General features: G+C 47.5%; 2 protein-coding genes across 6 annotated transcripts in view; one reads left to right on the top strand and one right to left on the bottom strand.

Annotated features, from left to right (window-relative positions):
- SLC25A16 (solute carrier family 25 member 16) overlaps positions 1-226 on the bottom strand; it is a 29,549-nt gene extending 29,323 nt beyond the window's left edge. Inside the window, exon 1 of one of the 2 annotated variants that reach the window (XM_040434748.1) lies at positions 86-226. The gene's annotated coding sequence lies outside the window, so the exon portion shown is untranslated. The remainder of the gene's footprint in view (positions 1-85) is intronic. The other variant, XM_040434749.1, reaches the window with a different exon arrangement.
- Positions 152-27,892, top strand: BLOC1S2 (biogenesis of lysosomal organelles complex 1 subunit 2). Of its 4 annotated transcripts, none has more exons than XM_040434753.1 (6): positions 152-272; positions 10,258-10,377; positions 12,628-12,744; positions 15,448-15,567; positions 15,824-15,928; positions 26,444-27,892. In XM_040434753.1, the coding sequence occupies exons 2-6, from the start codon at positions 10,290-10,292 to the stop codon at positions 26,473-26,475; spliced, it is 462 nt and encodes a 153-aa protein (XP_040290687.1). In that variant the 5' UTR covers positions 152-272; positions 10,258-10,289; the 3' UTR covers positions 26,476-27,892. The 4 variants fall into 4 exon arrangements, with proteins under 4 accessions (XP_040290687.1, XP_040290685.1, XP_040290686.1 ...); XM_040434751.1 differs by lacking the exon at positions 152-272 and adding an exon at positions 398-471; XM_040434752.1 differs by lacking the exon at positions 152-272 and adding an exon at positions 468-608.

Below are 27,892 nucleotides of genomic sequence, written 5' to 3'. Positions count from 1 at the left end.
AATGCTAGAACATGCATTCAGGAGCAGTTCAGACAGACAGGAACCTGCCGCACGGTGCCCACAAATAGCACACATTATGTCTTACCAGCAAGTCACAGCTCAGGAAATGACATCACATGCCAGGCACAGACAGGGCTCTATATTGGGCAAGATCCGCTCCATCCACCTACATGCTGCGCGGTATTGCCCACAGCGCCCTGTAGGGGTGACTGCCACACAGACCAGGGCTTTAACAGATCACCCGTAACGTCTGCGCATTCGCACTAGACAAGGTGATTTCAGGACTAATCATCCATTTTGTTGGAGACTGGCTATTACTTTAACCTAACGAGATAGGGCATTGCCAAAATGGCGCCGGAACGCAGACACGCTGCGAGGCAGAGTTTGTTCCCCCTTATTTCCGAACCTAACGTTCTGTGCTGAGCGCGTGACGGGATGTAAATACGGAAGTAGCGCGCTGCTACCAGCTAGGTGAGAGTGACGGCCAAGTGTGGATGTACAGCGGCACGCACGTATTTCCTGTGTATGCGGAGCTGCACGGCCGCATGCTGTGTCTGTGCAGGCTGTAATCGTGTGCGCTTTACAATGAGTATTGGATCCTGTGCTGTGTATGTGATGGTCTGTAGCTTGTGCGGGCTCAATAGTGATATACACGGTACATAAAAGGGTTCTCCAGGACTACAAAAAGATGGCTGCTTTCTTCCAAAAACAGCACCACACCTGTCCACCGGTTGTGTGTGGTATTACAACTCTGCCCATTCACTTCAATGAAGCTGAGCTGCAAATCCACACACAACCTGTGGACAGGGGTGGTGCTGTTTTTGGAAGAAAGCGGCCATCTTTTTGTAGTCCTGGAGAACCCCTTAATGTTGCCGGAGTCTCCTGATCACATTGCTGTATGTGCGGTTTCTGTACCGTGGCGCATGGATTCCTGCACACGTGGCCAATTGTCTTAACTATTATTGTTAAAGGGTTTGTCACAGGACAGACCTTAGTGGCATATTGCTAGAGAATGCCACCGATATTTGACCATCGGAGTCTAAGTGGCATGAGGTGACGTGACGTGGCGTTGTGGTTCCCTGTACCGCTGACACTTTTTCAGTGGTCAGACATTAAAGGGATTATCTGAGAATTTTTTTTATATTAATATTCTATTGTCAGGATAGGTCATCAATATCCTATCAGCAGGGGGTCTGACTCCCTCCGCCGATCAGCTGTTAGAGTAGGGACAGCAGATCCCCGTTGAATACTGCAGTTTTTCATAGCTCACCTCCGTACTTTGTATAGCGGTCGTGCTTAGTATCTCATCTTAGTATCTCACTTTAATGGGGCTGTGCTGCAGAAAATCTGCTGCAGATTGGGAGGAAAACCAGGAAGACAACCCCTGGGGCCCTAACCTGTGCCCCTCAAAAAAAAAAAAAAACACTCAACTGTCTGCAGACCCGCCACTGTCCTGTTCCTGGCCTTTTCAAGTCCTTTCAGGACTAGGAAGTGTCTTGGTCCCTTGACAACTGCAGCCACTCACAGAGGCTTGAACGATGGATGCATCACTGCGGTCATGGGACCAAGCCGTTTCCTGGTTCTGCAGGGCCCAGAAACAGCAGCAGGACAGCGGACAGGTGAGGGGGGGGGGGGGGGTTTATGTTCAGAGGCACAGATTAGGAGTAAGACCCCAGGGGTTGTCGGCTCCTACAAGGGGCAAAATACCTGTGGCAAAATCCGCAAGTGTTACATGTGGATTCGTCATGGATTTTGGTGCAGCTTTCACCCTCACCACTTCAAAGGATGAAGCTTTGCCAAATAACTGGAAAGATATGAAACCCACACCACAGATCAATTACGCTGCAGATTATTATTTTTTTCCATAGTGGTTAGATGAGATTTCCTAAAGTCCCATCCACTTTGTGTGTGGCAAATCCACAGCATCAATACCAGCAAAGGCCCCATTCAACCTGTTGTGGACTGCAAACCTTAGGTCTGTAAGACATGGCACTGACCATGTGAACTCCGCATCGCAGTGTGCAACATGGGCACGGTGGCACTACTGCCGTGTGAATGGGGCCAAATCCAAAGAGTTTACACACTGTGTGGATGTCCCCCAGGCCGAAACCTCCCACTGCAGAAACCAGACCATTGCTGCCAGAAAGGGGAGGCTCCCTTACTGTGTCAGAACAAATCCAGAAGTGAAGAAGACCAAAGCAGAAAAAACGGCAGCTATCATAATGAAAGTATATCGGCAAGTTTTATCAGTTTGCATTTTTAACACATTTAGGGCTCATTCACACGACCGTGAGAATGGGTCTGCATCCGTTCTGCAATTTTGTGGAACGGGTGCGGACCCATTCATTTCAATGTCTGCATCCGTAGTTCCGTTCCGCAGCCCCACAAAATATATAGAACATGTCCTATTCTTGTTTGCAACAACAAGCGCCGGCCCTGTGCGTGCTGCAAAATGTGGAACGCACACCGCCGGTGTCCGTGTTTTGCGGATCCACAATTTGTGGACCACAAAACACAGCATGGTCGTGTGAATGCACTTTTAGGGTGATTTCAAACTACGTCTTCTGTGCAAAACTGCTGCATTTTTAGTGTCCTTTTTAAAGAAGCACTCACAAAAATCTTTATTCTCTGACCGGTTAGAAATGTACATGATGTAAACTGTAGTGAAGGTAATCCTTTTACCAGTGCCTGTATTTGTGAGTTATAACCTCCCTTCTGATCCTCAGCTGTGTCATGTGACCAGCACTCTGATCTCCAAATGAAACAGCATCTTATGTGTGGACAGGAGGCCGGTTTCTCTGTGTATACCTATGGGAGCCTCAATGTCATTCTCATAGGAAGGAATAGAGAAGTTACTGACATCCTGTCCTGCATCCAGGTTCATGCACACGACCGTTGGATGTTTTGCGGTCTGCAAATTGCGGATCCGCAAAACACTGATACCGGCTGCGTGCATACCGCATTTTGCAGAACAGAACAGCTGTCCCCTAATAGAACAGTTCAATCCTTGTCAGTAATGCAGACAATAATAGGACATGTTCTACTTTTTTTGCAGAAGGGCCATGTGGACATACGGACAAGTAATGCACACAGAGTAATTTCAGTTTTTTTTTGCGGCCTCCTTGAAGTGAATCACTCCGCAAACAGGCAGCAAAAAAAAAACGGAATAGACACAGAAAAAAATACGTTTGTATGCATAAGTCCTCAGTTGGAGATCAGTGGTGATCGTGGGGGTGCCAGGACTCGGACCCTCACTAACCTGATATTGATTTTTTTAAATTATTTTCCCCATGCCTCCACAACGGCACCACCGGGAGGATATCCCGCCTTCTCAGGGACAGGAAACAGCTGTGAGATCAGCCAATAAAGGGCCCCCTCCCTCTTACCTTCTCCAGTTGTTTTCTGTCCCTCTGAAGGTAGGATCGTGAATCAGCAGTAAGTGCAGGGCCTTTCAGGTTTGTTAACCCGGCTTGTCCGGAGGGCCGCTGCAGGAGGAGGGGTCACGGAGCAAAGCGGTGCGCTCCTCCCTCCTCTTGGTGTAAGTCCGGTGTGTGTCGGCATCCCCGGGCTTCTTTTCCCGTGTTCCGGTGGAACCGGCAAGGCAGTGGAAAAGGGGGCGTTCCTTTGGGCCAGGGACGCTCCTGTATACTCCAGTCGCGGCGACATCAGGACAAAAGCGCCGGCGTCATGACGCCAACCAGGAAGTAAAAGGGGAGAACGCCGGTCCTCACATGTTCTCCCTTCCACAGTGGACAGCAATTCCTTGGCAGAATGTCTCTACAGGAGACTGAGACCACCCGCAAATCCACTGATGCCTCCAGGCCCTCCAGTCGGTAAGCCTCCTCCTGAGGACTACGTTATTATATGTTCACTGTCCTCCCTTATGTGCACGAAGGACTCTTCCTCCTGGGTGACGGTTCTCTATTAGGCCTATCTTTTATAGATCTAAAAAGTCCTCTGCTTTCCTTGTGTCTCCTAGGAGAGAGAAAGCATTAAAGGGGAACCGTCCCAGAAGAAGAAGTGTGATATTTGTTAAAAAGGTCTCTTGGCCCCTCCCAAAAAAAAAAAAACTGTGCCCAAGATGTTCTAACAGGGTAGTCTCTGAAGAAACTCCTTCCCTTGTAGAGATGGCAGAAAAGAAAAGGAAGGAAGCTTAGAGTACCAGAATAATAATAAAATAAATGGTTTATTGAATCAAGAACATGATAAAAAACATATACAGTTGATGCCAAAGACAGGGTGGGGGGAGCAGGGAAAGGAGAAAACAAGCGCCACCCTGGATGTACACATAGGTCACAAAATACATAAATGATAATGATGGAGTCATGAGAAATAAATATATAAGGTGCAATGACCACCTCATGAACAAAAATAAAGAGACAGTATATGTAGTGGTATAAGGTAAGTAGAGATCATAGTAAAAGTCAACCACGGCTGTAGTGCATAATATGCTGACCAGAATAATGGTGCAAAGGTTATGTAGAGCCAGCAAAGCAATAGAAAAAGCCAAGTGAGAAATCTCAGCATCGGCGGCACAAAGCCGTGGGAGGACTATGACCTGAAACTTACCTAAAGGTGGACCTAGTGTGGACAAAGAGAACCAGGATGGTGCTACCCCAACGCGCGTTTTGGTGTGCCTTCACCCCCTGACGAAGGCACGCCGAAACGCGCCTTTTCTTTTCTGCCGTTATACTCGGAGCTTGTACCGAGTTACCCCTTTTTTTCGGATGCCCCAGTACATTTACATTGTGTAGGCACTGTCCTCCATTTATGTCTGGTATATCCGGGGTCTTTTCCCTTTTTTGCTGATTAATTTTCCCTTGTAGAGAGCCTGATGGCCATGATTAAAAATGAAGTCGTGGCGGCGGTTGAGGCAAAACTGTCCGCCATCCCTTCTAGGGCCTCCACTTCAAATACCCTTACGGAAGAGAAGGCTTCTGACTTTGATAAAGGGGAAGTTTCTTCTGACACAAGCTCTATTGTCTCAGAAAATGCTCCGGGATGGCCGCTCTGTTCAATTGAAGAGACTGAATCTCTATTAAAAACTATCAGAGCGACAATTAATTTGGAAGAACCCAGAGAACCTATGTCAGTTAAAGACCAAATGTTTGCGGGGCTTGTGGACAGAAAAAAACTTGTTTTTCCTGTTCACAACAACATTAAAACTCCTTTACATGAGTGGAAGGACCCTGAGAAGAGGCAATCTGCCTCAAAAATGTTTAAAAGAAAGTATCCATTTGCTGAAGAGGATTTGACTTCTTGGGACAAGCCTCCTAAGGTAGACGCCCCGGTAGCGAGGATTTCCAAAAAGTCCACACTACTGTTTGAAGATCTATGGCTGCTCAAGGACCCTATGGATAAAAAATGCGAGTCCCTCCTTAAAAAAAACTGGGAGTCCTCAAAAGCCATGTTAAGGCAAGGAATATCAGCGACCTACATGGCTAGGACTCTGTATTTGTGGCTGAGACAGCTGGAAGAACACATCGAGTCGGGCACTCCCAGGGAAGACATTCTAGCTTCCATCCCAATGCTCAAACAAGCCTCTAACTTCTTGGCAGATGCCTCAGCTGATATGGTGAAGCTATCGGCTAAGACGGCAGCTCTTTCCAATGCCTCCCGCAGAGCAATCTGGTTGAGGTCATGGTTGGGAGACACTGCGTCTAAGAATACAGTCGGGTCCATAAATATTGGGACATTGACACAATTCTAACATTTTTGGCTCTATACACCACCACAATGGATTTGAAATGAAACAAACAAGATGTGCTTTAACTGCAGACTGTCAGCTTTAATTTGAGGGTATTTACATCCAAATCAGGTGAACAGTTTGCATATGTGCCTCCCACTTGTTAAGGTAATGGGACAATTGGTCTCTCGGCTGTTCCATGGCCAGGTGTGTGTTATTCCCTCATTATCCCAATTACAATGAGCAGATAAAAGGTCCAGAGTTCATTTCAAGTCTGCTATTTGCATTTGGAATCTGCTGTTAACTCACAAGAGGAGATCCAAAGAGCTGTCACTATCAGTGAAGCAAGCCATCATTAGGCTGAAAAAAACAAAACAAACCCATCAGAGAGATAGTAAAAACATTCGGCGTGGCCAAAACAACTGTTTGTAACATTCTTTAAAAGAATGAACGCACCGATGAGCTCAGCAACACCAAAAGACCTGGAGGACCACGGAAAACAACTGTGGTGGATGACCGAAGAATTCTTTCCCTGGTTTGCCTCAAGAAAAAACAGGAAGGTAAAAAAGTTCTACTCCCTGTCCATCCAAGATCGGCCTCTGAAAGTGGATGCTCTGTCGGCTCCTTGGCCCAAGGGATCCTCTATGCCTTCCCTCCATTCCCTCTAATTCCCAAAGTACTAACAAAGGTTATGGAGGAGAAAGCTCAAATCATTCTGATAACACCATTTTGGCCCAGGAGGGCTTGGTTCCCGGTGCTTTAAAAAAAAAAAAATTGTGAGAGATTACTGGACTCTTCCTCTCCTTCCAGATCTCGCAGGGTCCAGTGGTTAATCCCAGGATTCCTCAGCTCTGCTTAACTGCCTGGAGGCTGAAAGAAACATCTTGAGAAGTAAAGGCCTTTCTGATGCGGTGATCTCCACGCTGTTAAAGAGTAGGAAACCGTTAACGTTGAAGATTTACCTGAGATCCTGGGAGGCCTTCTTCCGGTTTGTGAATTGCGCATGGGACCCCTCCATGGCTCCAGACATTGGGTCGATCCTAGACTTCCTGCAAGCAGGCCTTGCTAAAGGTCTAACAGTGAGAACTATAAGGGTCCAGGTGGCAGCATTAAAGAGGACCTTTCACTAGAATAAAAAATCTAAACTAAGCATACAGACATGGAGAGCGGCGCCCAGGGATCTCCCTGCACTTACTATTATCCCTGGGCGCCGCTCCGTTCTCCCGGTATAGGCTCCGGTATCTTCATATGTTTAGCTCAACTGGGTGGAGCATGCCGGCGTCTCCTTCTCCCAGGCTGTAGCGTAGGTTTTTTTCTCTCTCAGGCTATGAGCTGAGCGCTGCGATTGACCAGCGCTACAGCCTGGGAGAAGGAGACGCCGGCAGGCTCCACCCAGTTGTGCCAAACATATGAAGATACCGGGAGAATGGAGCGGCGCCCAGGGATAATAGTAAGTGCAGGGAGATCCCTGGGCGCTGCTCTCCATGTCTGTATGCTTAGTTTAGATTTTTTATTCTAGTGAAAGGTCCTCTTTAAGCACTTTCATGATGACAAAGTTGGCGGACCTTGATCTTATTAGAAGATTTTTTAAAGGGCCATGTAGAACACGCCCAAAGCTTAGATCTTCTGTTCCACCGTAGGACTTAAACCTTGGTCCTCTCTAGGTTGATGTACCCCCCCCCCCCCCCCCCCTTTGAGCCTATTAGTGAGATACCTTTAAAAATGTTGACACTAAAAACATTTTTTTTGTTGGCCATCACAACGGCTAGGAGAGTAGGGGAGATTCAGGCTTTTTCTATCTTGCCTCCTTACCTAACAATTTTTGATGATAGAATTGTTTTGAGACATGCCCCAGAATTCCTCCTAAAGGTTGTGTCTAGGTTTCACTGTCAACAACAAATCTCCCTTCCTTTTGTTCCCAGGCAGTTTCGATTAAAGATAAGTTATTCCACAACCTGGACGTCAGGAGATGTGTGCTACAGTACCTTGAATCTATAAGGAACCTGAGAAAATCAAACCAGTTGTTGATTCAATATCTGGGACTTAATCGAGGGTTGGCAGCTGGCAAAGCATCCATAGCTTGGTGGATTAAGTTGTGTATTGTTCTGGCTTACGAGAGAGGGAATTTCTCCTCCCATTAATCTGAAGGCTCATTCCACCAGAGCATTGGCAGCGTCTTGGGCGGAGGTTGCCTCTGCGTCTCTGGAAGAAATTTGTCGGGTCGCCACTTGGTCGAACCCTTCTACTTTCTTTAAGCACTATAAGTTAGATATTTCCGTCAACAAGGACTTATCCTTCGTTTGAAAGGTTTTGTCTGCGGTTGTCGTCCCCCTACTGTTTACTCTGTTAATACTCCAGGTGGTTCCGTTGTGGAGGCGGTAATTGGATTTTCCTTTTAACCTCCACACGGCACGAGGAATTCCCACCCAGTTGCTCCTTAAAAAAAATAATAATAATGTTTTCTGTTGTTCATATAACTGAAGTAAGTTATGTTTTGGTTGTATCATGTTAAACTTTATTAAATTGTGGCAACTACTTCTGAGTCCTAGGTTATTAACTGGAGAAGGTAAGAGGGAGGGGGCCCTTTATTGGCTGATCTCACAGTTGTTTCCTGTCCCCGAGAAGGCGGGATATCCTCCAGGTGGTGCCATTGTGGAGGCTAAAGGAAAATCCAATTACCGGTAAGAGTAATTATCATCTTTTAGGCCTCGTTCACATCTCTGATGAGTAAAATGAGGTCCAGTGGTAATCTGTCCGATTTCCACCATAAATGATCTCTGAAATGGAGATGTGAATGCAGCCTTACTTATATAGCGCTGACATATATCACAGCTCTTTACAGACAGTATCATTGCTTTCTGTCTTCAATGGAGCTCACGGTCTAAGTAAGGCTGCTTCCACATCTGCTTTTCTCTATCTGGCAGAAGAACACCCTGCTGGAGTTCACCTCATCTGGAATAGCTGGACAGGGCTGTTGCACCACTGGATCCCCATTGCCTTCAAAAACCTGTGCATGCCAGTACAACACAGATGTGAAGGTAGCCTTACCTATCAGTATGTCTTTGGAGTGTGGGAGGAAACCGGAGAACCCGAAGGAAACCCACACAATCATGGGGAAAACATACAACCTCCATGCAGATGTTGTCCTTGATCAGATTGGCCATGAATTGGGCCATCAGTCATTAAACGTAATAACCATAGTGCTGTTATTTCATAATAATAATACATTAGGAGCTCATTTATTGAAATGAAAAGCAGAAGCAGATAATTTATTCAGTGGCTGTGGAGCATAACGTCACTGATGTCACTTTTTCCCCCACTTCATTCTGACTTTCTGATTTCAGATTTTTTTTTATTTTATTTTTGCCAAAATGTTGCATTCTCCCTTTGTGAGATGTGACATTTCTTTATCTTGTGACATTTACTATAGACAGAATAATAATGTGCACACAGTCTCGTCACGCTTGCCGAAAGGTTTGTCAATTGTATGATACTATCGCCCTTTACTGCAGCGCTCTGTGTCCTATACTAGTATTTTATACCAATTATTAGTCTTTTTATCCTTATGGTTTTTCTGTAAGAATCAGACAAACCATTTGATCTCTATCCTACATAACTAAATTGTTCTTATACTGGGTGGTTCACAATTTCTGAGGTACAAAATCTAAACGCAGAGTGTGGGAGGATTATGAAGACTGATATACCCAAGAATGTATACTGAATGTGTAATGTGAGGCCATACCCCTTTCTCCCTGCACAGTGTTGTCCGGCCACCTGGCTTTTCAGGGGTACTGCAGTGAATGGAATGGGGCCGGCTGTCTCCCTATGCACGGCCAGTTGGCTGAGGGCTCCGGTGTGCGAGGAAGGGGCCACAGCACTGAACCAGCAATGTAGATGTCTTCATCCTCTGAGACCACAGAGCGATGGAATACCCTAGTTATTTACTAGTTAGAGAAGATGAGAATACCCCACTGGTGTGACTGGAAGAACCGTGTCTACTGTTAGCAATACTCGGCTGCTTTTCTGTTCCTAGCCGGCTGCCATATGTAAACAATATGGCCACATCATCCATGGGGTTTGTGCTGTATGCGCTTTTGTATGCCAAGACCCTGCACGTGATAGGGTCACATGACCAGTTGGATGTGTGTTGCATTACAATTTTGCAAAAAAAATAAAAAATAAAGAAAAACACCTTCAACTTAAAGGGGTAGTCCCGGATTAGGAAAACATTGCTGCTTTCTTCTAGAAACAGTGCCACCCTTGTCCAATGGGTTCATTGAAGTGAATGGAGCTGAGCTGCAATACCTTACACAACCTGTGGACAGGTATACAGTTGTTCTTGAAAGAAGTCAGACATGTTTTCCTAATTCTGGAAAACCCCTTCAAAATTGTAAGTATGATATTTTAATTAGACAAAAATCTCATTTTCTGGGAAAATTTCGGGCTCATTTGCAGGGGCTCAACAAAGAGTATAAAACACAAAACCTTGAATAAGCCTTCATACTGCGTTCTTGAAGTTATCTTAGTAGCTGTTTGTTTTTCTACAGTAATCAAAATGTAATTTTCCACAGAACATTATTTCTTCTCAAGGCCACTACTTGGTATGGCAGAACCAAGGGGAGCAGAGAAGTTATCTTCAGAGGAGCAGTCAGTAGTAGAACCTCCTGCATCTCAGCCTCCAACATCACAAGGTGAAGCATGAAGTCATTTGTTCGTTTTAGTTTCCTTAAAGGGGTTTTCTGTGACTTTTATACTGATGCTTTATCCTCTGGGCAGGTCATCAATATCTGGTCGTTGGGGTTCCGACACCCGGACTCCCACCGATCACCTCTTTGAGAAGGCATCGGCGCTCGCAGTAGTTCTTGCAGCTTAGCCTAGGTCAGTAATGTCTAACCTCCGGCACTCCAGCTGTGGTGAAACTACGACTCCCAGCATGCTCTATTCATTTCTATGGCGTTCTGAGAACAGCCAAGAAAGGGCGGCATCTTGCGAGTCCTAGTTTTACCACAGCTGGAGTGTCGGAGGTTAGCCATCACAGGCCTAGGCGATATGATGTCAGGTTCATTGGTCACATGGCTTGGGCACAGCTCAGCCCCATTGAAGCTATACAATGTACGGCACTGTGCTTGGTGAGCAGCGAGAAGGCCGTGGCGCTACTGCGAGTTCCAGTGCCTTCTCGAACAGCTGATCGGTGAGGATACCGGGTGTTGGACCCCCACCGATCAGATACTGATGACCTATCCAGCAGTTTTTCTCTGTCCTTGCTGAATATCTGGTTTGCAGTTCTCTCAGACATGGTTGGTGGTGACTAGCTGCCATCCACTGCACACTCAGAAAGTAGAGGAGAATCTCCTTCCTAACCTTACTCAGAATCAGCCCCAGGATGATGAAGGATATTACAGTACTAACCTGTATGCTTGTGAATGAAGCACTTGGGCTGAGCTATAACCTGCCTACATAGCTGTGCAGTCTCTGGTACGCAGCTAATTACAGGATAACTAGACATTTTTTACTGTAAGAACATACTACCCTAGTTTCACATTAGCAATTGAAATCCAGCAGGCTGTTCCTGCTGATCTCTCTGCATTCCAGCATTGCCGTAAACTAAAGCGTCACTGTCCGGCCCCATTAACTATAATGGGGGCTGGCGGAGATCCGGCCGCAGCCTGGAAAATATGCAGAGAATTGGCCGGAAGAAAACCACTGCGGCAATAGCCTGCCATATTTTAAGCGCTTGTGTGCAACTAGCCTTACAAAGTTTCTCATTCTCGCTTGTACTATTCATTTATTCAAAGTTGTAAGAAAAGCTAGTAACCATTTAAAGACTATGAATAGCCTTGGGTCACGTTATTTTACTTAAATGCACTTATATTTGGCTAAAAAAAGATGTTTGCAGTACTTTTTTGTACTTCTATGTAGCACAGTACATAGCAGGCTGCAGAATGCTATTTACCGTGAAATCTGTCGTCTGATGGCTTGGTCTGTAGTCCCTCTCTGTCCTATCCTGAATGATCTTATAAGCTGATTTTATCACCAAAGCAAAGTTTAACTTTGTTCAGTGGTATGCAAGAAAACAAAATCAAGTCTACTGTATGGGGCAGAGTTATCAAAAGTTGCTGTGGGCAACTATGCCAGTTATTCTTTTCTGATAAATTTTCCCCTATGTTTTTTTCTTGTTAGGGTAAAAAAAAAACAGATAAAAAGAAAGCTAATGTAAAGTGCAAAGCAAGATCAAAAGATTTAAAGGGGTTATTCAACCCCTAAAATGACACACTCCCCCCCCAATGCCCGGGCACCTCATATAGATTATACTTAGTCTGCTCCTCGGCACCTGTGTTGCTCTTGATGCCCGCACGGCTGCCGCTCCATCTCCCCATCGCGTCGATCAAAACATCCCGCAACGGGGACGAGCTTTCCTAGCATCACCTGCGATTCTATGGAGGCTTGTCCCCGTCACTGCATGCTATTGGCTAACATCTGCTGTTTCATTCATTCTCTATGGGACTGTCAAAAATAGCAGAGTACAGAGCTTGGCTATGTCTGGCAGTCCTATAGAGAATGAATGGAGTGGCAGCACTCGTTTGACCTGCCACTCCATTCCTGTGGATAGCGGATAACTTTTAAAGGGTATCTGTCAGCAGATTTGTACCTATGAAACTGTACCTATGTATCTGCATTGCTGGGAAAAAAAAAAGACATTTTAATATATGCCATTACACCTAGAGGGCCAGATAGTGAAAAGGTGATGACTCCTGGCCTTGTCTGATATGAATATGGGAGCAACACAGACGCCTTCAGCTGCCAACCGAACATGCAACAGGTCAGCCAGTGTCATAGGTACAAACCTGCTGACAGATGCCCTTTAAAACATTTAAGTCTTGTTAATATAAATTAAGTACTTTAGTGTAATAATCCTTACAAATATATTTCATGAACTTTAGATGATTCTACAGTCGAAACGGCAGAAGAGGCGGTGGAGCCACCGGAAGCGGATATCAATGAGCTTTGCAGGGATATGTTTAGTAAAATGTCATGTTATCTCACCGGTGAGCTCATAGGTAAGTGGCATAATACATATATCTGTTATTATAGACATGCTTATCTGTTTCCGTAACTCCCATAGAAGTGAATGGAGAGACCCACAAAGATGTGTGGACACCTCTCCATTCAGCCTGTCTGAATAAAGTGGTCGCCTCACAAGATGAGAAAAGGCCCGTGATACCCCAGTTCTCAACAGAAGTGTGAGATTCAGAATCAGGTCATACCTCTCAAGTATTTATGGCACATACTGTGGATATGCCATAGGAATATACCTTTAAATAAGTTCTCTCATAAAGCCAGTCCCTGTCTATATGCTATATGTGAGGTCCATTTGGTAAACCCCCAGAAGAACAAAGATGACCACTTTTTGAACTGTATAGTTAAAGGGGTTGTGCACCTTCGGGGGACCTGTGAAGAGAAGCATACTTAGCTGCTTCTCTGTTCTGTCTCCCTGCTCCCCGGCCTTGGCTGCTCTGCCGCACTCAGGCTGTAGACTTCTGTTTTGACGCCACTGCAGCCAATCGCTGGCCCCAGTGGTGACCTGCTCCCCTTGTGTTAAATAAAATGTCAAATAGTCACGTGATGCAAGGGCACCAGATGACTGCTGCGGCCAATGAAGTTAAAGGGGTATTCCCATCTCAGGCAATGGGGGTATATCGCTAGGATATGCCTCCATTGTCTGATAGGTGCGGGTCCCAGGTGGGACCTGCACCTACAACGGGAACGGAGCGGGGAGAGCTGTAGCTCCCCACTGCTCCCATAGAAGTGAATGGGAGCACATCACGCCCGCGCGGACCCTGCTCCCATTCATTTCTATGGGGCAGACGGAAATAGCCGAGCCAGCACTCGGCTATTTTCGGCAGCCCCATAGAAATGAATGGAGGGCGGCTGCGCATGCATCCATTTCTCCGCTCCGTTCTCATTGTAGGTGCGGGTCCCAGAAGGTGGGACCTGCACCTATGAGACAATAGGGGCATATCCTAGCGATATGCCCCCATTGTCTGAGATGGCAAAACCCCTTTAACATCCTGGTAGCTCAGCAGAGCAGCCGAGGATAGGAAGAGAAGGAGCCGGGAGCCAGTGCTGGAAAGCAGGTAAGTATGCTTCTCTTCGCAGGTCTTCTCAAGAAGGGGGGGGGGGGGTTTGACAAAACCTGCCCTGAAGGTGCGCAACCCCTTTAAGGCTAATTTCACACGAGTAAGTTTTCTGTCTAGATTCAGTCCATTTTGTGAACAGACAGCATCTGAATGAGTATAAGCACATGAGCATCATTTTTACTGACCTTATGTCTGTTCAGAAATGATTGCAGCATGTTCTATGTTCATCTGCTTCTCACTCAGGACTAGTCCTTTCAAGTCAGTGGAAAAAAAATGACAGCACGTGCATGTCTTCCGGATGCAGTCCATCATTGGTTGCTAGAAGATGTTGGATGTTATTATTTCGTTTTTCTTCAAACCAATGCAAAACGTTTGCAAGCTGATTCAACTTGCATGCAAAATCATCAGTTTTTTCATTGAACAGACTCTGACACGATCTGTATCGCTCGTGTGAAAAAGGCCTGAAGGAGCCAAACCAAAATTGTGTTCACAGCATCTAGATATTTGTTTTCCATAGCACACGTCTTGTCGCTGACCAGTTATAACTAGGGATGAGCGAATCCACTTCGGATGAAACATCCGAAGTCGATTCGAATAAAACTTCGTTCTAATACTGTACGGAGCAGGAGCTCATAAATTAATTTGTACTGTAAAAAAACGTTTCCCGAACTCTGGTTCGGTTCCAAGGTACCACTTGGAACCGAATTCGAGTTCGGGAAATGGTTTTTCATAGTACAACTTAAAGGGATTCTGTCACCAGGTTTGACCCCTGTCAGCTAAACATATGCTGATGTTCAGGGCGTCTTCACGATTCCTAATGTGGGCTTATAAATGTCATCTGTGGGCTTTTTTTAGCTAAAAAACAGCTTTTACTAACCTGTCAGTCAAACAAATAAGGTGCCCAAGGGGATGTTAATGGATGCAAGGTGCCGGCCGCACCCACCGCCGTTCGTGCCCAGCGCCGCCTTTCCGGACTTCTGCGCCGCCTCCTAATCCTCTGTGCCGCCTGTAGCTCTCCCTCCCTCCCCCCTCCTTCTGCTTTAAGATCTCGCGCTTGCGCACAGGGCTCTGCCTGATGCGCCCGTGCGGACTTCTCCATTTGGCTTCTTACAGCGAAGTGCGCATGCGCCGGCACTTCACTCAACCCCTGTATGCGCGAGATCTTACATGAGAAGGAGGGGGGAGGGAGGGAGAGGGAGAGGCTGCACAGAGGATTAGGAGGCGGCGCAGAAGTCCGCAAAGGCGGCGCTGGGCACGAACGGCGGTGGGTGCGGCGGGCATCTTGCACCCATTAACATCCCCTTGGGCACCTTATTTGTTTAAATGACAGGTTAGTAAAAGCAGTTTTTTAGCTAAATAAGCCCACAGATGACATTTATAAGCCCACATTAGGAATCGTGAAGACGCCCTGAACATCAGCATATGTTTAGCTGACAGGGGTCAAACCTGGTGACAGAATCCCTTTAATTTATGAAGTTATTACCTTGCTCGGTACAGTATTAGAACAAAGTTTTATGCGAATCGACTTCGGATGTTTCATCCAAAGTCGATTCGCTCATCCCTAGCTATAACCTTTTTGGCTTCTGTTATTTATTCTTAATTTTTCCTAAATTGCTGTTTCAGCCACAAGTGAAGACTACAAACTTCTAGAAAATATGAATAAGCTCACGTGTTTGAAATATATGGAGATGAAAGATATTGCTGGAAATATCAGTCGAAATCTCAAAGACTTGAATAAAAAGTGTAAGTACAATATTACATGTTAAGATACAGTACACACCTTTTATTTCCTGCAGCCAGATGCTGACAAGATATCTGCCTGTTCTTAAAATGTCTCAGGCATTGCACTAAAGGCCTAATTTGCATATTAAGAAGAAGTATTTCCTAATATTTCTATAGTCTGGAACTGGAAGGACTACTGATCCAAGGGTTATATAAGCTACTATGGTCAGCCCTACACCATTTGACCGAAATGTCTTCTATATGTTTTGTCCTGTAGATGCGAGTCTCCAACCATACCTTGAACAAATAAATCAGATAGAAGAGCAAGTGGCATCTCTAGAAAATGCAGCATACAAGCTGGATGCTTATTCAAAGCGATTAGGTAAGTTCCAATGACTTCTACTTGTAGGCAACGCCATTTTGTCATTGTACAAACAGAATTCTTAAAGGGCAGCTGTCAGCAGACTTGTACCTATGACACTGGCTGACCTGTTACATGTTGGGGTCTCTAGGAGGTGCCACTAGCCGGGTCTGTATTGTGTATATGTTGTGAATCGTGGTTTTTTATCTAGGTGGGGGAGCCACATGGTTTGATTTTGTATTTATTTATACTTGTTTTTCTATCCCACCTTTTCCACTACTTGCAATGCTATAACTTGATGTCCCGACGTGTTTTGTGCACTCTCCATGTGGTTGTGTCTGTCTTTGGGCTCTTCCACACCTGCGTTATTGTCTTCCGGCATAGAGTTCCGTCGTCGGGACTCTATGCCGGAAGAATACTGATCAGGATTATCCTAATGCATTCTGAATGGAGAGAAATCCGTTCAGGATGCATCAGGATGTCTTCAGTTCCGGTACGGAACGTTTTTTGGCCGGAGAAAATACCGCAGCATGCTGCGCTTTTTGCTCCGGCCAAAAATCCTGAAGACTTGCCGCAAGGCCGGATCCGGGATCAATGCCCATTGAAAGGCATTGATCCGGACCCGGCCTTAAGCTAAACGTCATTTCGGCGCATTGCCGGACCCGACATTTAGCTTTTTCAGAGTGGTTACCATGGCTGCCGGGACGCTAAAGTCCTGACAGCCATGGTAAGTGTAGCGGGGAGCGGGGGAGCGGCATACTTACTGTCCGTGCGGCTCCCCGGGCGCTCCAGAGTGACGTCAGAGCGCCCCATGCGCATGGATGACGTGATCCATGTGATCACATGATCCATGCGCTTGGGGCGCTCTGACGTCATTCTGGAGCGCCCGGGGAGCCGCACGGACTGTAAGTATACCGCTCCCCGCTCCTACTATGGCAACCAGGACTTTAATAGCGTCCTGGGTGCCATAGTAACACTGAAAGCATTTGGAAGACGGTTCCGTCTTCAAATGCTTTCAGTACACTTGCGTTGTTACGGATCCGGCAGGCACCTCCGGCAACGGAAGTGCATGCCGGATCCCAACAACGCAAGTGTGAAAAAGGCCTTTGCCAAGTTATGCATCTATTTATTTGTTTTATCGATTTCAATAAAGATACATTATTGGATGTACATGTTTGTATTATATCTGTGTATATGCTGAGTGTCTGGGTTTGTCCCATGTAGGAGCTATTCATTTTTGACACTTGCATTCTATTTGTGTTGTACAGCCGCATTCCGGTTATGTGTTTTATTGCTCATTGGTATCTTACTGGCCAGTCCTGTCAATCAAAGCATCTGTCAGCAGATTTGCACCTATGACACTGGCTGACCTGTTACATGTGCGCTAGGCATCTGAAGGAATCTGTGTTGGTCCCATGTTCATATGTACCCGCATTACTGAGAAAAATGAAGTTTAAATATATGCAAATGAGCCTTTAGGAGCATTGGGGGCGTTGCCATTACACCTAGAGGCTCTGCTTTCTCTGCAACTGCGACGCCATCTCCAGTGTGATTGACAGGGCCAGGCAGAGATCATCACTTTTACACTGGCCGGCTCGGTCAATCAAAGGGCCTCTGTCAGCAGATTTGTACCTAGGACACTGGCTGACCTGTTACATGTGCGCTTGGCAGCTGAAGACATCTGTGTTGGTCCCATGTTTATATGTGCCTGCACGTCTTTGATAAATTCCCCCAATAATTTCAGCGGTTAGCAATCGGTGGCACTTCGGCTGTTGTGAAGCTGCAACTCCCAGCATGCTTCATTCCCTTTGTGGGGTTTCGCTCTGGTAGATAGGGTAAGCGGACGCAGTACAGAGGCAAAAGACAAGTTCTTAACGCAAAACGTCAGTGTTTATTCACACTTGAGGCAAATGCACAAAACAATGCTTTACTTTGCAGTCTTGGTGTTTACTTCACACAAATTGGAAAGTTCATATAAGACAAGTCACCTTGATGTCAGTTCTGCCTTCAGCAGTCCACGGCAGGCTTTAGGGGGCCTGTTTCCTCGGCCCATGGGTCTCAGCCCTCCAACCTGGCACCAAGCCTCAGATCCCAACACAGAGATCCTGCTGCTGAGGCCAGCTGCCTATTTAAGGACAGCCAGGTGCTGCCAAAAACCTGGACCGGCAATTAAAATCCAGTCCGGTATTTGCCCCACCTGGCTGCAAATCAGCCCAGCAGCACAAGCTGGGAGGAAAATACCTGTTTTGCCAGACCATTCCCCTCACTGTGTCACAAACCCCCCCCCCCCCCTCCCTTGTTCAACCCTGAGGGGGTGAACACTCGCCAGACAATGTACTCGGGACAGGGCATCTGCGTTTTCCTGCAACCGGCCTGCCCTGTTTTCCACTGTAAATTTAAAGTTCTGTAGGGAAAGGAACCATCTGGTGACCCAGGCATTTCTGTCTTTGGCCTGGCTCATCCACTTGAGAGGGGAGTGGTCGGTCACCAGGCGGAATTTCTCGCCCATATTAATTGGGGGGACACAGGAACCGTGGGTATAGCTATGTCCTCTAGGAGGCGTTAACACTAGGTAACAGCTGTTAGCTCCTCCCCTGGCAGCTATACCCCCTCCAGCCTGGAGGGGGGGGGCACTGGCGCAAATACTTCCCGCCCTACTCCCCCCTCCCCCAGAAGCCCGCTGTGCTCCGCCCAGTCCTCAAGACAGCCTTAAAGGAAACCTCTCATCAGGATTTTGTGCATAGAGCTGGGGACATGGGCTGCTAGATGGCCACTAGCACATCTGCAATACCCAGTCCCCACAGCTCTCTGCTCTTTTATTGTGTTAAAAAACCTTTTTGATCAATATGCAAATGACCTGATATGAGTCCTGTGTCCGGAGATGAGTCAAGCGGAAAGGAGCCCAGCACCGCCCCACGTCCTCCAAATCTCCTCCTTGCTGGCTGACGTCACAGAGCTGGAGCGCCGAAATCTCGCGATGCGCGAGCTAGCGCATGCGCAGTGTCGCCAGCACAGGGAATGAACATGATGCCATCAGCACAGGGAACAAACTACGCATGCGCTAGCTCGCGCATCGCGAGATTTCGGCGCTCCAGCTCTGTGACGTCAGCCAGCAAGGAGGAGATTCGGAGGACGCGGGGCGGTGCTGGGCTCCTTTCCGCTTGACTAATCTCCGGACACAGGACTCATATCAGGTCATTTGCATATTGATCAAAAAGGTTTTTTAACACAATAAAAGAGCAGAGAGCTGTGGGGACTGGGTATTGCAGATGTGCTAGCGGCCATCTAGCAGCCCATGTCCCCAGCTCTATGCACAAAATCCTGGTGACAGGTTCCCTTTAACCCTTCCTGGCCAGGATTATCTGGGGTTTCTATCTCTAGTGGTGCCGTAATGTGGAGGAATTTACCCCTTTTTCCTGCCTCTTGTCCACCTGAGGCCGGCATCCCAGGTTCATAAAAAAATAAAGCCTTAGATCCCAACACAGAGATCCTGCTGCTGAGCCCAGCTGCCTATTTAAGGACAGCCAGGTGCTGCCAAAAACCTGGACCGGCAATTAAAATCCAGTCCGGTATTTGCCCCACCTGGCTGCAAATCAGCCCAGCAGCACAAGCTGGGAGGAAAATACCTGTTTTCCCAGACCATTCCCCTCGCTATCCTTCCATAGGCAGAGTGCTACACATCATCGTGTTCCTGTTGCATTACCCCTTTCCACAAGTGATCCACTAGCGGGGGAATAACTAAACAATTGGGATGCTGCAATTCAACTGCGCCACGGCTCTAGGTGCCTTCGCCTATTTCACAAGGGGGCGTGGCAACAGTCGGTACTTGCGGGTGCCCGGTACTCTTACTCTAGTGGTATATGGGTGCTGCTAGTGGTTACGGTGGTGGGATTTTGGGCATGATTATAACGTCCTCTGTCTTCTCAGGGGGTTACCTAGCATCACTTATGTGTCCTACAGACACCCCATCTCCATGGGCCTCCATTGTTCCAGTCGGTCATGATATTGTCCGCATCGATAAGTAGTGCGTACACCATTGCACAAACATGGTGAGTATGTTCCAGCAAGTCGAGTGTTTCACAGACTCTGTATTCTCTATTCACCTCTCCTCCTTCTCTGGGGAAGTGGTTATGCTGGCACTCTGGTTTAGCTACTACAGCGTGCTCTCCTACACAGGTTCAGATTTTCGCTAATGCTCGAGTTCGTGGTCGCCGCAGTGGGACATCCCCCTCAGGTAGGGGCCCTACCCTGGCGCTAGCCTGGCAGTTGCTCCTTTTCAGCGCCCTTCCAGGTAGAGTTTTTAAGGTTACCTCTACTTAACTGGAGCAGTATGGTACGTGGCTTCTACGGATAGTTTCAGGCCTCCCCCTCAGTTTTGCGCTGACGGGGCAAGTGCTGGCTACTACTTTGGGAGCAGTATTGCGTTACCACTACATACTTGAGTTCTTACTGCACAGCTCTTTCGTCAGGTGGTGGACTCTTCTAGCACTGAATTCGGTGGCCTCTGCGGGTGGCCCCCTCCTATGCTGGCGTATGGGGCTAGCAATACAGTGTGACTCCCCTTGCCTGGCTTCACCCTCAGGCAGAGTTTTTGCACAGCCACTTGATCCTTGGCTACTTCTGTATAGCGCCGTTCTCAGACTGGGAATGGGCATAGACCTAGCCTATTCTTCTTCTGTCTTTTTCCTCCTCTAGCTCATGGTTCATAGCCACCCTGCAAGCCTTGGTAGCTCCTACGTTACCACCTTCCCTCATCTGCATTGCACAGGGTATTCGTTTTGTGGCCTTCCATTTCCAGACATGCTCCGGTCCCAACTGGTGCGCTGTGGCGCTCACCACATCCCTCCTTCTACAGGGAATCCTTCCATTGGTCCTGGGTGTGCTGATGGTATCTACACGAAGGCTTCCCACCTCTCTCTCCCGAGCGAGAGATCCGGAAGCATGCGGCGTGGATGCCCTGATATCTCCTTGGCAGGAGTTTTCTATCCCCTCCTACCCAGGGTTCTACGGAAGATCAAGATGGAGGGCATTCCGACAATCCTAGTCGCTCCGGTCGCGCGTGGTACGCTGACCTCGTTCTTTTCCTAGGAGACGTCCCTTGTTCACTACCACTCAGAGACTACCTTCTTTCGCAGGGACTGGTCTTCCACCAGCATTTAAAACCCCTTCATCTGACGGCGTGGCCATTGTAACCGCCATTCTGACGCGAAGAGGTTTTTCGGCGGATGTCATCCGCACTATGATTCAGGCCAGGAAGCCTGCATCGTCCAGGGTCTATTCAGGACCTGGAGGTCCTTCCTGGGTTTCTGTGAAAGCTGGAACATTCCACCACTTTGTTTTTTTCTCCCCACGGTCTTGTTCTTTCTTCAGTCAGGGTTGGACATTGGTCTGGCTCTTAGTCCTTTGAAGGGCCAGGTGTCGGCGCTTTCTATCCTTTTCCAGCGCCCTCTGGCCCCCCTGGGGCCTGTAAGGACCTTTCTTCAGGGAGTGACACATACGGTTCCTCCGTACCGTCCTCCTTTGCCGCCTTGGGATCTGAATTTAGTCCTCTCAGCGCTCCAGGCTTCCCCCTTTGAGCCCTTGCGGGAGATTTCTCTCCGACTCCTGTCCTGGAAGGTAGTTTTCCTTGTAGCTATCACTTCCATCAGACGGGTGTCCGAGTTGGCGGCGCTCTCTTGCAGAGAACCCTTCCTGATTATTAATAAGGATAAAGCGGTTCTCCGGCCCGTTCCTTCCTTTCTTCCGAAGGTGGTCACTGACTTCCATATCAACGAGGAAATTTTCCTTCCGTCACTGTGTCCCTCTCCTTCACACCCTAGGGAAAGGGAGTTGCACCATTAGGATGTTGTCAGAGCTCTGAAGATCTATTTAGCAGCCTCTGATCCCTTCTGCCGTACAGACTCCCTTTTTGTCATTCCGGAGGGTCCTCGCAGGGGATTGGCGGCCTCCAAGGTGGCAATCGCATGTTGGATTCGAGCTGCAATTGCGGAGGCATACCGCACCCGGGGCAGGGTTCTGCCCTTAGGTGTCATGGTTCACTCCACCAGAGCGGTGGGCACATCTTGGGCTCAGAGGAATTGCGCTTCGGCTGTACAGTTGTGTAAGGCGGCTACTTGGTCCTCCTTACACACATTCACAAAATTTTACCAGGTGCATACTTATGCATCGGCGGACGCTGCCCTGGGCCGCATAGTCTTGCAGGCGGCAGTTACTTAGATGCCTGTAGGGACGCTTGTTCCATGGGTCTGTGGTTTTTTCCCTCCCTGTGAACTTATTAGTAAAATTTATTTTTCGCTCTTCATTGGGGGACACAGCACCCACCCAATATTGTTGTTCGACCACAGTTGTGGCAGTTGCTGGTTAGAACCCTGTTGGGTCCTTGGCATGGTTGGTGTTCCATGTTTTTTCTTGGTTGGCTTGCTTCTCCTACTGTTTGTACACAAACTGAAGCTCTCTCTCCAGGTTGGAGGGGGTACAGCTTCCAGGGGGTATTGACAGGTTGGGGCCAATTCCGTATCGCCTCTATTTTGTTCACTTGGGGTTTGATGACTCGGCGCCCAATGACATACCCTAGGTACTTGGTCTCCTCTAACTCTATTGCACATTTTTTTTGGGTTAGCGGTTAGTTCAGCCTTCCGAAGGGAGTCCACTACAGAGAAAAAAAAGGGGGTCAGTCAGCACATCCCAAAGCGCAGGGGCACGTTGCTATGGCTGAGAACAAGACTGTTAAACAAAACAAGCAATGCAACAGCTCACTGCAAACCAAATAAAGTACAAAATTGCATCATAATAGCAAATGCTGAACTAATAAGTTAGAGATACTTGGCAAATCGTTTTGTACAAAATTATTTGAGCCCGTCTGCCGAACGTCAAGGCAATCTCTAGTTAGACGGGTTCCTAACACTAAATATACCTGTTATGTGCCATAGCGGCTATCATATAATTCAGAAAGTGCAGGTTCCACTTAAATGCTGGATCCGCCTGAATTTCTGTCATTTTCGGTGCCAAAATGGCCTCCATTATATCCAGGGAAAGCAGTTACCAGCATGCACGCCGGGCCCACTCCACACCACCACTGGCGCCACATGGTCACCAAGGACTGCAATGAGAGTCCACACACTATCTCTCTCCTGGTGCCAGATGGCTTCAGTGAGTGGGGGGGAGCGGGCCAAGCTATATACTAACACTAATTAAAATCAACGTGTGGGACAAACGAGCTGGTAAGGAGTGCACGACTGGGGAGGCAGCCACACCTCCAGCACAAACTGCAGAGAAAAAAAGGGGTCAGTCAGCACATCCCAAAGCGCAGGGGCAGGACGCAGTCCACTATAGCCTGCACTTTGGGTAGGTGACTTTCCAGTTCGGTACTGTGGATGACAATATTGTCCAGGTAACCCGAAGCGTACCGACGATGTGGACGAAGCACAATGTCCCTAAGTCGTTGAAAAGTGGCAGGGGCACCATGCAGTCCAAAGGGTAACACCTTATATTGGTACAGCCCCTCTGGTGTGATGAAGGCAGTTTTCTCTTTGGCAGGGTACCTGCCAGTACCCTTTAGTGAGGTCCAAAACAGAAAAATACCGGTCTTGTCCTAACCTCTCGATGAGCTCATCCACCCGGGGCATAGGATACGCATCGAATTTGGAAATCTCGTTTAGTTAATGAAAATCGTTACAGAACCGTAATGTCCCGTCCGGTTTGGGTATTAAAACTATAGGACTGGTCCACTCACTTTTAGATTCCTCAATAACGCCTAGTTGCAGCATTAGCTACACTTCCTCCTAGATGGCTTGTCGGCGAGCCTCAGGTACCCGGTATGGTTTTTAACCAGACTTTTGCGTGAGGCTCGGTGACAATGTCATGCTGAATTGTGGAAGTGCGTCCGGAGAGGTCTGAGAACACATCTGTGTTCCTGATGACGAACTCCCTGGCCTCCTGAGTCTGTTTAGAGGAGAGGCTGTCAGCAATCTTCACTGTGGCAACTGCTTCCCTTGCATCAGACAGAGGGGCCGGTATCTCTTCCCCTAAAATAACTAAGCTGCGGGCTGTCGTCGGTACCGGTCTCCCTATCTTTCCAAGGTTTGAGTAAATTCACATGGTACACCTGCTCCGGCTTTCGCCCCCCTCGGTGGTGTCCCTTGTAGTTTACCTCTCCAACTTTTTCGATTACTTCATAGGGTCCCTGCCACCTAGCCAGGAACTTACTGTCCACGGTCGGTACCAGAACCAAAACCCGATCTCCCGGTTTAATGATCTGGACCCGAGCCTGCCGATTATAGACCCGACTTTGAGCTTGCTGAGCTGCGCCCATATGCTCTCTTACAAGAGGCAACACTTTTTCTATACGATCCTGCATCTGGGTGACGTATTCAATAATACATTTATACGGGGTGGGTTGTTGCTCCCACGCCTCTTTGGCTATGTCCAACAGACCATGAGGATGTCTGCCATATAGCAGTTCGAAGGGTGAGAACCCAGTAGAGGCCTGGGGCACCTCTCGCACTGCGAACATAAGATAGGGCAGAAGGAGGTCCCAGTCCTTCCCATCCTTAGACACCACTCTTTTTAACATGTTTTTTTATGTTTGGTTAAACCTTTCTACCAGGCCATCAATTTGCGGATGATAAACGGATGTCCGTAGCTGTTTGATGTGCAGCAACTTACAGAGTTCCCTCATGACCTTGGAAATAAAAGGGGTCCCCTGGTCAGTCAGAACCTCTTTAGGTAGCCCCACTCAGGAAAACCTCTCCATTAACTCTTTAGCTATAAGTTTGGCTGATGTATGTCACAGTGGCGCCGCCTCCGGATACCGAGTGGTGTAATCTAGGATGACCAAGATGTGTTGGTGTCCTCTAGCGAGTTTGCAATAAGCCTGGGGCACCACCAACTGTTCAATATGTTCACCCCGCAGCTGGTTTACCTGATACCGCATATTCTGATGAACCACAAAACGGGGAAACATCGACTTGGCCCCAGGCTGTTTTGGTTCACCATCAATTATTACCACATTCTCCCAGGCTCGGGATAGGTTTGGGTCCCGGTGTTGTGCTGTACCAAAATTTTCCCCAGAGACGTTGAGGTCTGCCAACTCAGGACCCGGTGCAAGACCTCCATGTCTCCCACCATTACACTCAACGGGGTTGTCTCCCCCCCCTAGTAGTCACCCCTACTACTGGCCCTTCGGCCTCAGGTTCCCAGGGTTCTGGCCTTCCTCCTGAACAAGGCCAATCTCCTGGGTTTACCCCTGACTTACGGGCATCAGTAACTCTCACAACCGGTCATAGGGCCGGAAAGTCTCTCCCTATTATGAGTTTGTAGTGTCGATTTGTGGCGATCCATCTGCCGGCTACCGTGGTTAAAGACACCAGCGCAGTGGGGTAGTCTTTTAAGTCTCCATGGATGCACATCACCCTGACTTTCCGGTCAGTATACTCAGTGGACCGCACTAGGGTAGCTCTTACTAGGGTCACCAGGCTCCCGGAGTCCAGCAGCGCCTCCGCTTGAGTGTCTCCCACTTTCACCTGGCACAAGTGGTCTAGAGATTCTGGGTTACCTGTTGCACACAGTTTCCTGGCAAATAACGACTGACGGTAACCACAATTAGTGTCCATGGGCTCAACCTGATGAGGACAGTCAGCCCTTACATGGCCAGGCCCCTGACACTGCCAGCAGACTAACGGAGCCAGGCCCATAGTGGGTACATCCCGGGTGGGTTTCACTTGGTCGAGGGTCACGGGTTGAAATTTAGCGGGTTTAATGCAAGACATACAACCGTGCCCGGAGAAAAAATGAATAACAACAATACTTTGTTAATTATACCTGCCTCACTGCGCTTACCCGCATCCTCCACCAATTGTGGGGTTTCGCTCTGGTAGATAGGGTAAGCGGACGCAGTATAGAGGAAAAAGACAAGTTCTTAACGCAAAACGTCAGTGTTTATTCACACTTGAGAAAAATGTACAAAACAATGCGTTACTTTGCAGTCTTGGTGTTTACTTCACACACAATGGAAAGTGCATCTTGGTGTAACTTCACACAAATTGGAAAGTTCATATAAGATAAGTCACCTTGATGTCAGTTCTGCCTCCAGCAGTCCACGGCAGGCTTTAGGGGGCCTGTTTCCTCGTCCCATGGGTCTCAGCCCTCCAACCTGGCACCAAGCCTCAAATCCCAACACAGACATCCTGCTGCTGAGCCCAGCTGCCTATTTAAGGACAGCCAGGTGCTGCCAAAAACCTGGACCGGCAATTAAAATCCAATCCGGTATTTGCCCTGCCTGGCTGCAAATCCGCACACGCTGGGAGGAAAATACCTGTTTTCCCAGACCATTCCCCTCACTGTGTCACACCTTATATAGGAATACCGAGAACAGACGAGCAAGAGTGCATGCTGGGAAATGTAGTGTTACAACAGCTCTAGTGCCGTAGATTGCTGACCCCTGCTGGATCTTTGTATTGCCTGCAATTACTATTATAGTGTCCTGTAGTATCATCATGTTCATGACTGTTTTATTTGATTTTTTTTTTTATCTTACAGAAGCAAAGTTCAAAAAACTGGAGAAGCGATAGTCACATTTCCACACAACACTATTGCAAAAGTCCTAATGCCAAAGGAGGATTCGTATGTCATTATGCCAGCCCTGTCGATGCTTTTTACTAGGAACCTAATAAATATAACCTCATTGTAATCTTTTATGATTAACCTCCTTTTAATAAAGGATTTGTCCAACCTCAACAGCAGTTTTACTTAGGGCCCCACAAGTGCTCAGAAAGGAAGAAAAGCCACTTACCTATTCACCGGCTCTTCATTCCGGAGCCAAGGGTCCGGTCCCCACAGTATCGTTTTCCTGTGGACCAGAGGTGTGACAGCCCATCAGTCGTCACTTGCACAGCTGTAGCGGTCAGATGCCACTTGGGGATATATGTCCACTGAGGCTAGTGAATGGCTGCAGCGATGCATATGACCACGGACGGTATATCAGACTTCTAGTCCACAAGGGACCTAAAGCAGCAAGGAAAGACGGGACCGTTAGAGCTGGAACAGAGCAATGATTAGTAGGTGGGTGGCTTTTTTCTTTAGGTTAAACACATGTTGGCCATAAATAAAATTGCTGTGTGAGTCAGATGAACCCTTTAAAGGGACACTTCTGTCAGAAAGGGGTATTTTTGTTTTAACTCAATATAATTAAATAGAAGAGTTTTTGTTTTTGGCTCTTTAACTCTTTCATTTTGCCAGTACTTCTACAATGAAAGAGAACCATCTCGCTGGTGCCACCTTGTGGAAGTCACTCCTTATTTACTCATAAGCCTTGGAATATGACAAGGGAAAATGTTGAGCCAGATATTCTACCATTACCTCCACCAATGAGCTGTTTGAGCAGGCTGTGTCGCTGACCACCTCTCCCTAGGACAGTGATGTCACATTTATCGGTCATATGGACTAGACATAGCTTAGTCCTATGCAAGTGATCGGGCCGGGGCTGCAATACCAAGCACAGCCAGTATACAGTGTATGGCACTGTGCTCACCAGAGGGCCTCTTCAAACAGCTGATTGATAGGGGTGTCGGGAGTTGGACGCCTATTGATTAGATATTGATGATCTATCCGGAGGATAGACCATTAATATTAAACTCCCAAAACCGCCTTTAATTCAGAATTGACACAAACATAATACAGAAGTATTTTCCACTTCTTTTACTCCTCTGTCCTACAACCTGACTGATGGTTTGACTAACCCCAACTTGCAGCATCCATGCTATATGCAGAAAATTCGGGTTGCGGTCAGACTGTAACACACAGGAGTAATATGGATGGAAAGTATACCCCTATTATATTTATGTGAATCTGGCCTAATACTCACCGGAAATTGTGGTTGAAAAAAATTAACAGGTTGAGGTATCATGAACAACTGTGGCTAAAAGGAAACAACTGAGTTTAAAGTAACTCGAGCAATTATGGGACCTATGGAATAAAAATTGGAAAATA

Source organism: Bufo bufo, chromosome 6 (genome assembly GCF_905171765.1).
Source record: "Bufo bufo chromosome 6, aBufBuf1.1, whole genome shotgun sequence".
Taxonomy (NCBI): Eukaryota; Metazoa; Chordata; class Amphibia; order Anura; family Bufonidae; genus Bufo; species Bufo bufo.
Note: the sequence above shows the minus strand (reverse complement) of the source record. Positions and strands in the feature narration are given on the sequence as shown.

Excerpts from the sequence above, each read along its gene's own strand:
- BLOC1S2 (XM_040434750.1), top strand. The coding sequence starts at position 3,812 with ATGCCTCCAGGCCCTCCAGTCG. Across the intron at positions 3,834-10,257 it reads GCCTCCAGGCCCTCCAGTCG|AACATTATTTCTTCTCAAGG; the intron begins GTAAGCCTCCTC and ends AATTTTCCACAG. Across the intron at positions 15,568-15,823 it reads CAAAGACTTGAATAAAAAGT|ATGCGAGTCTCCAACCATAC; the intron begins GTAAGTACAATA and ends TTTGTCCTGTAG.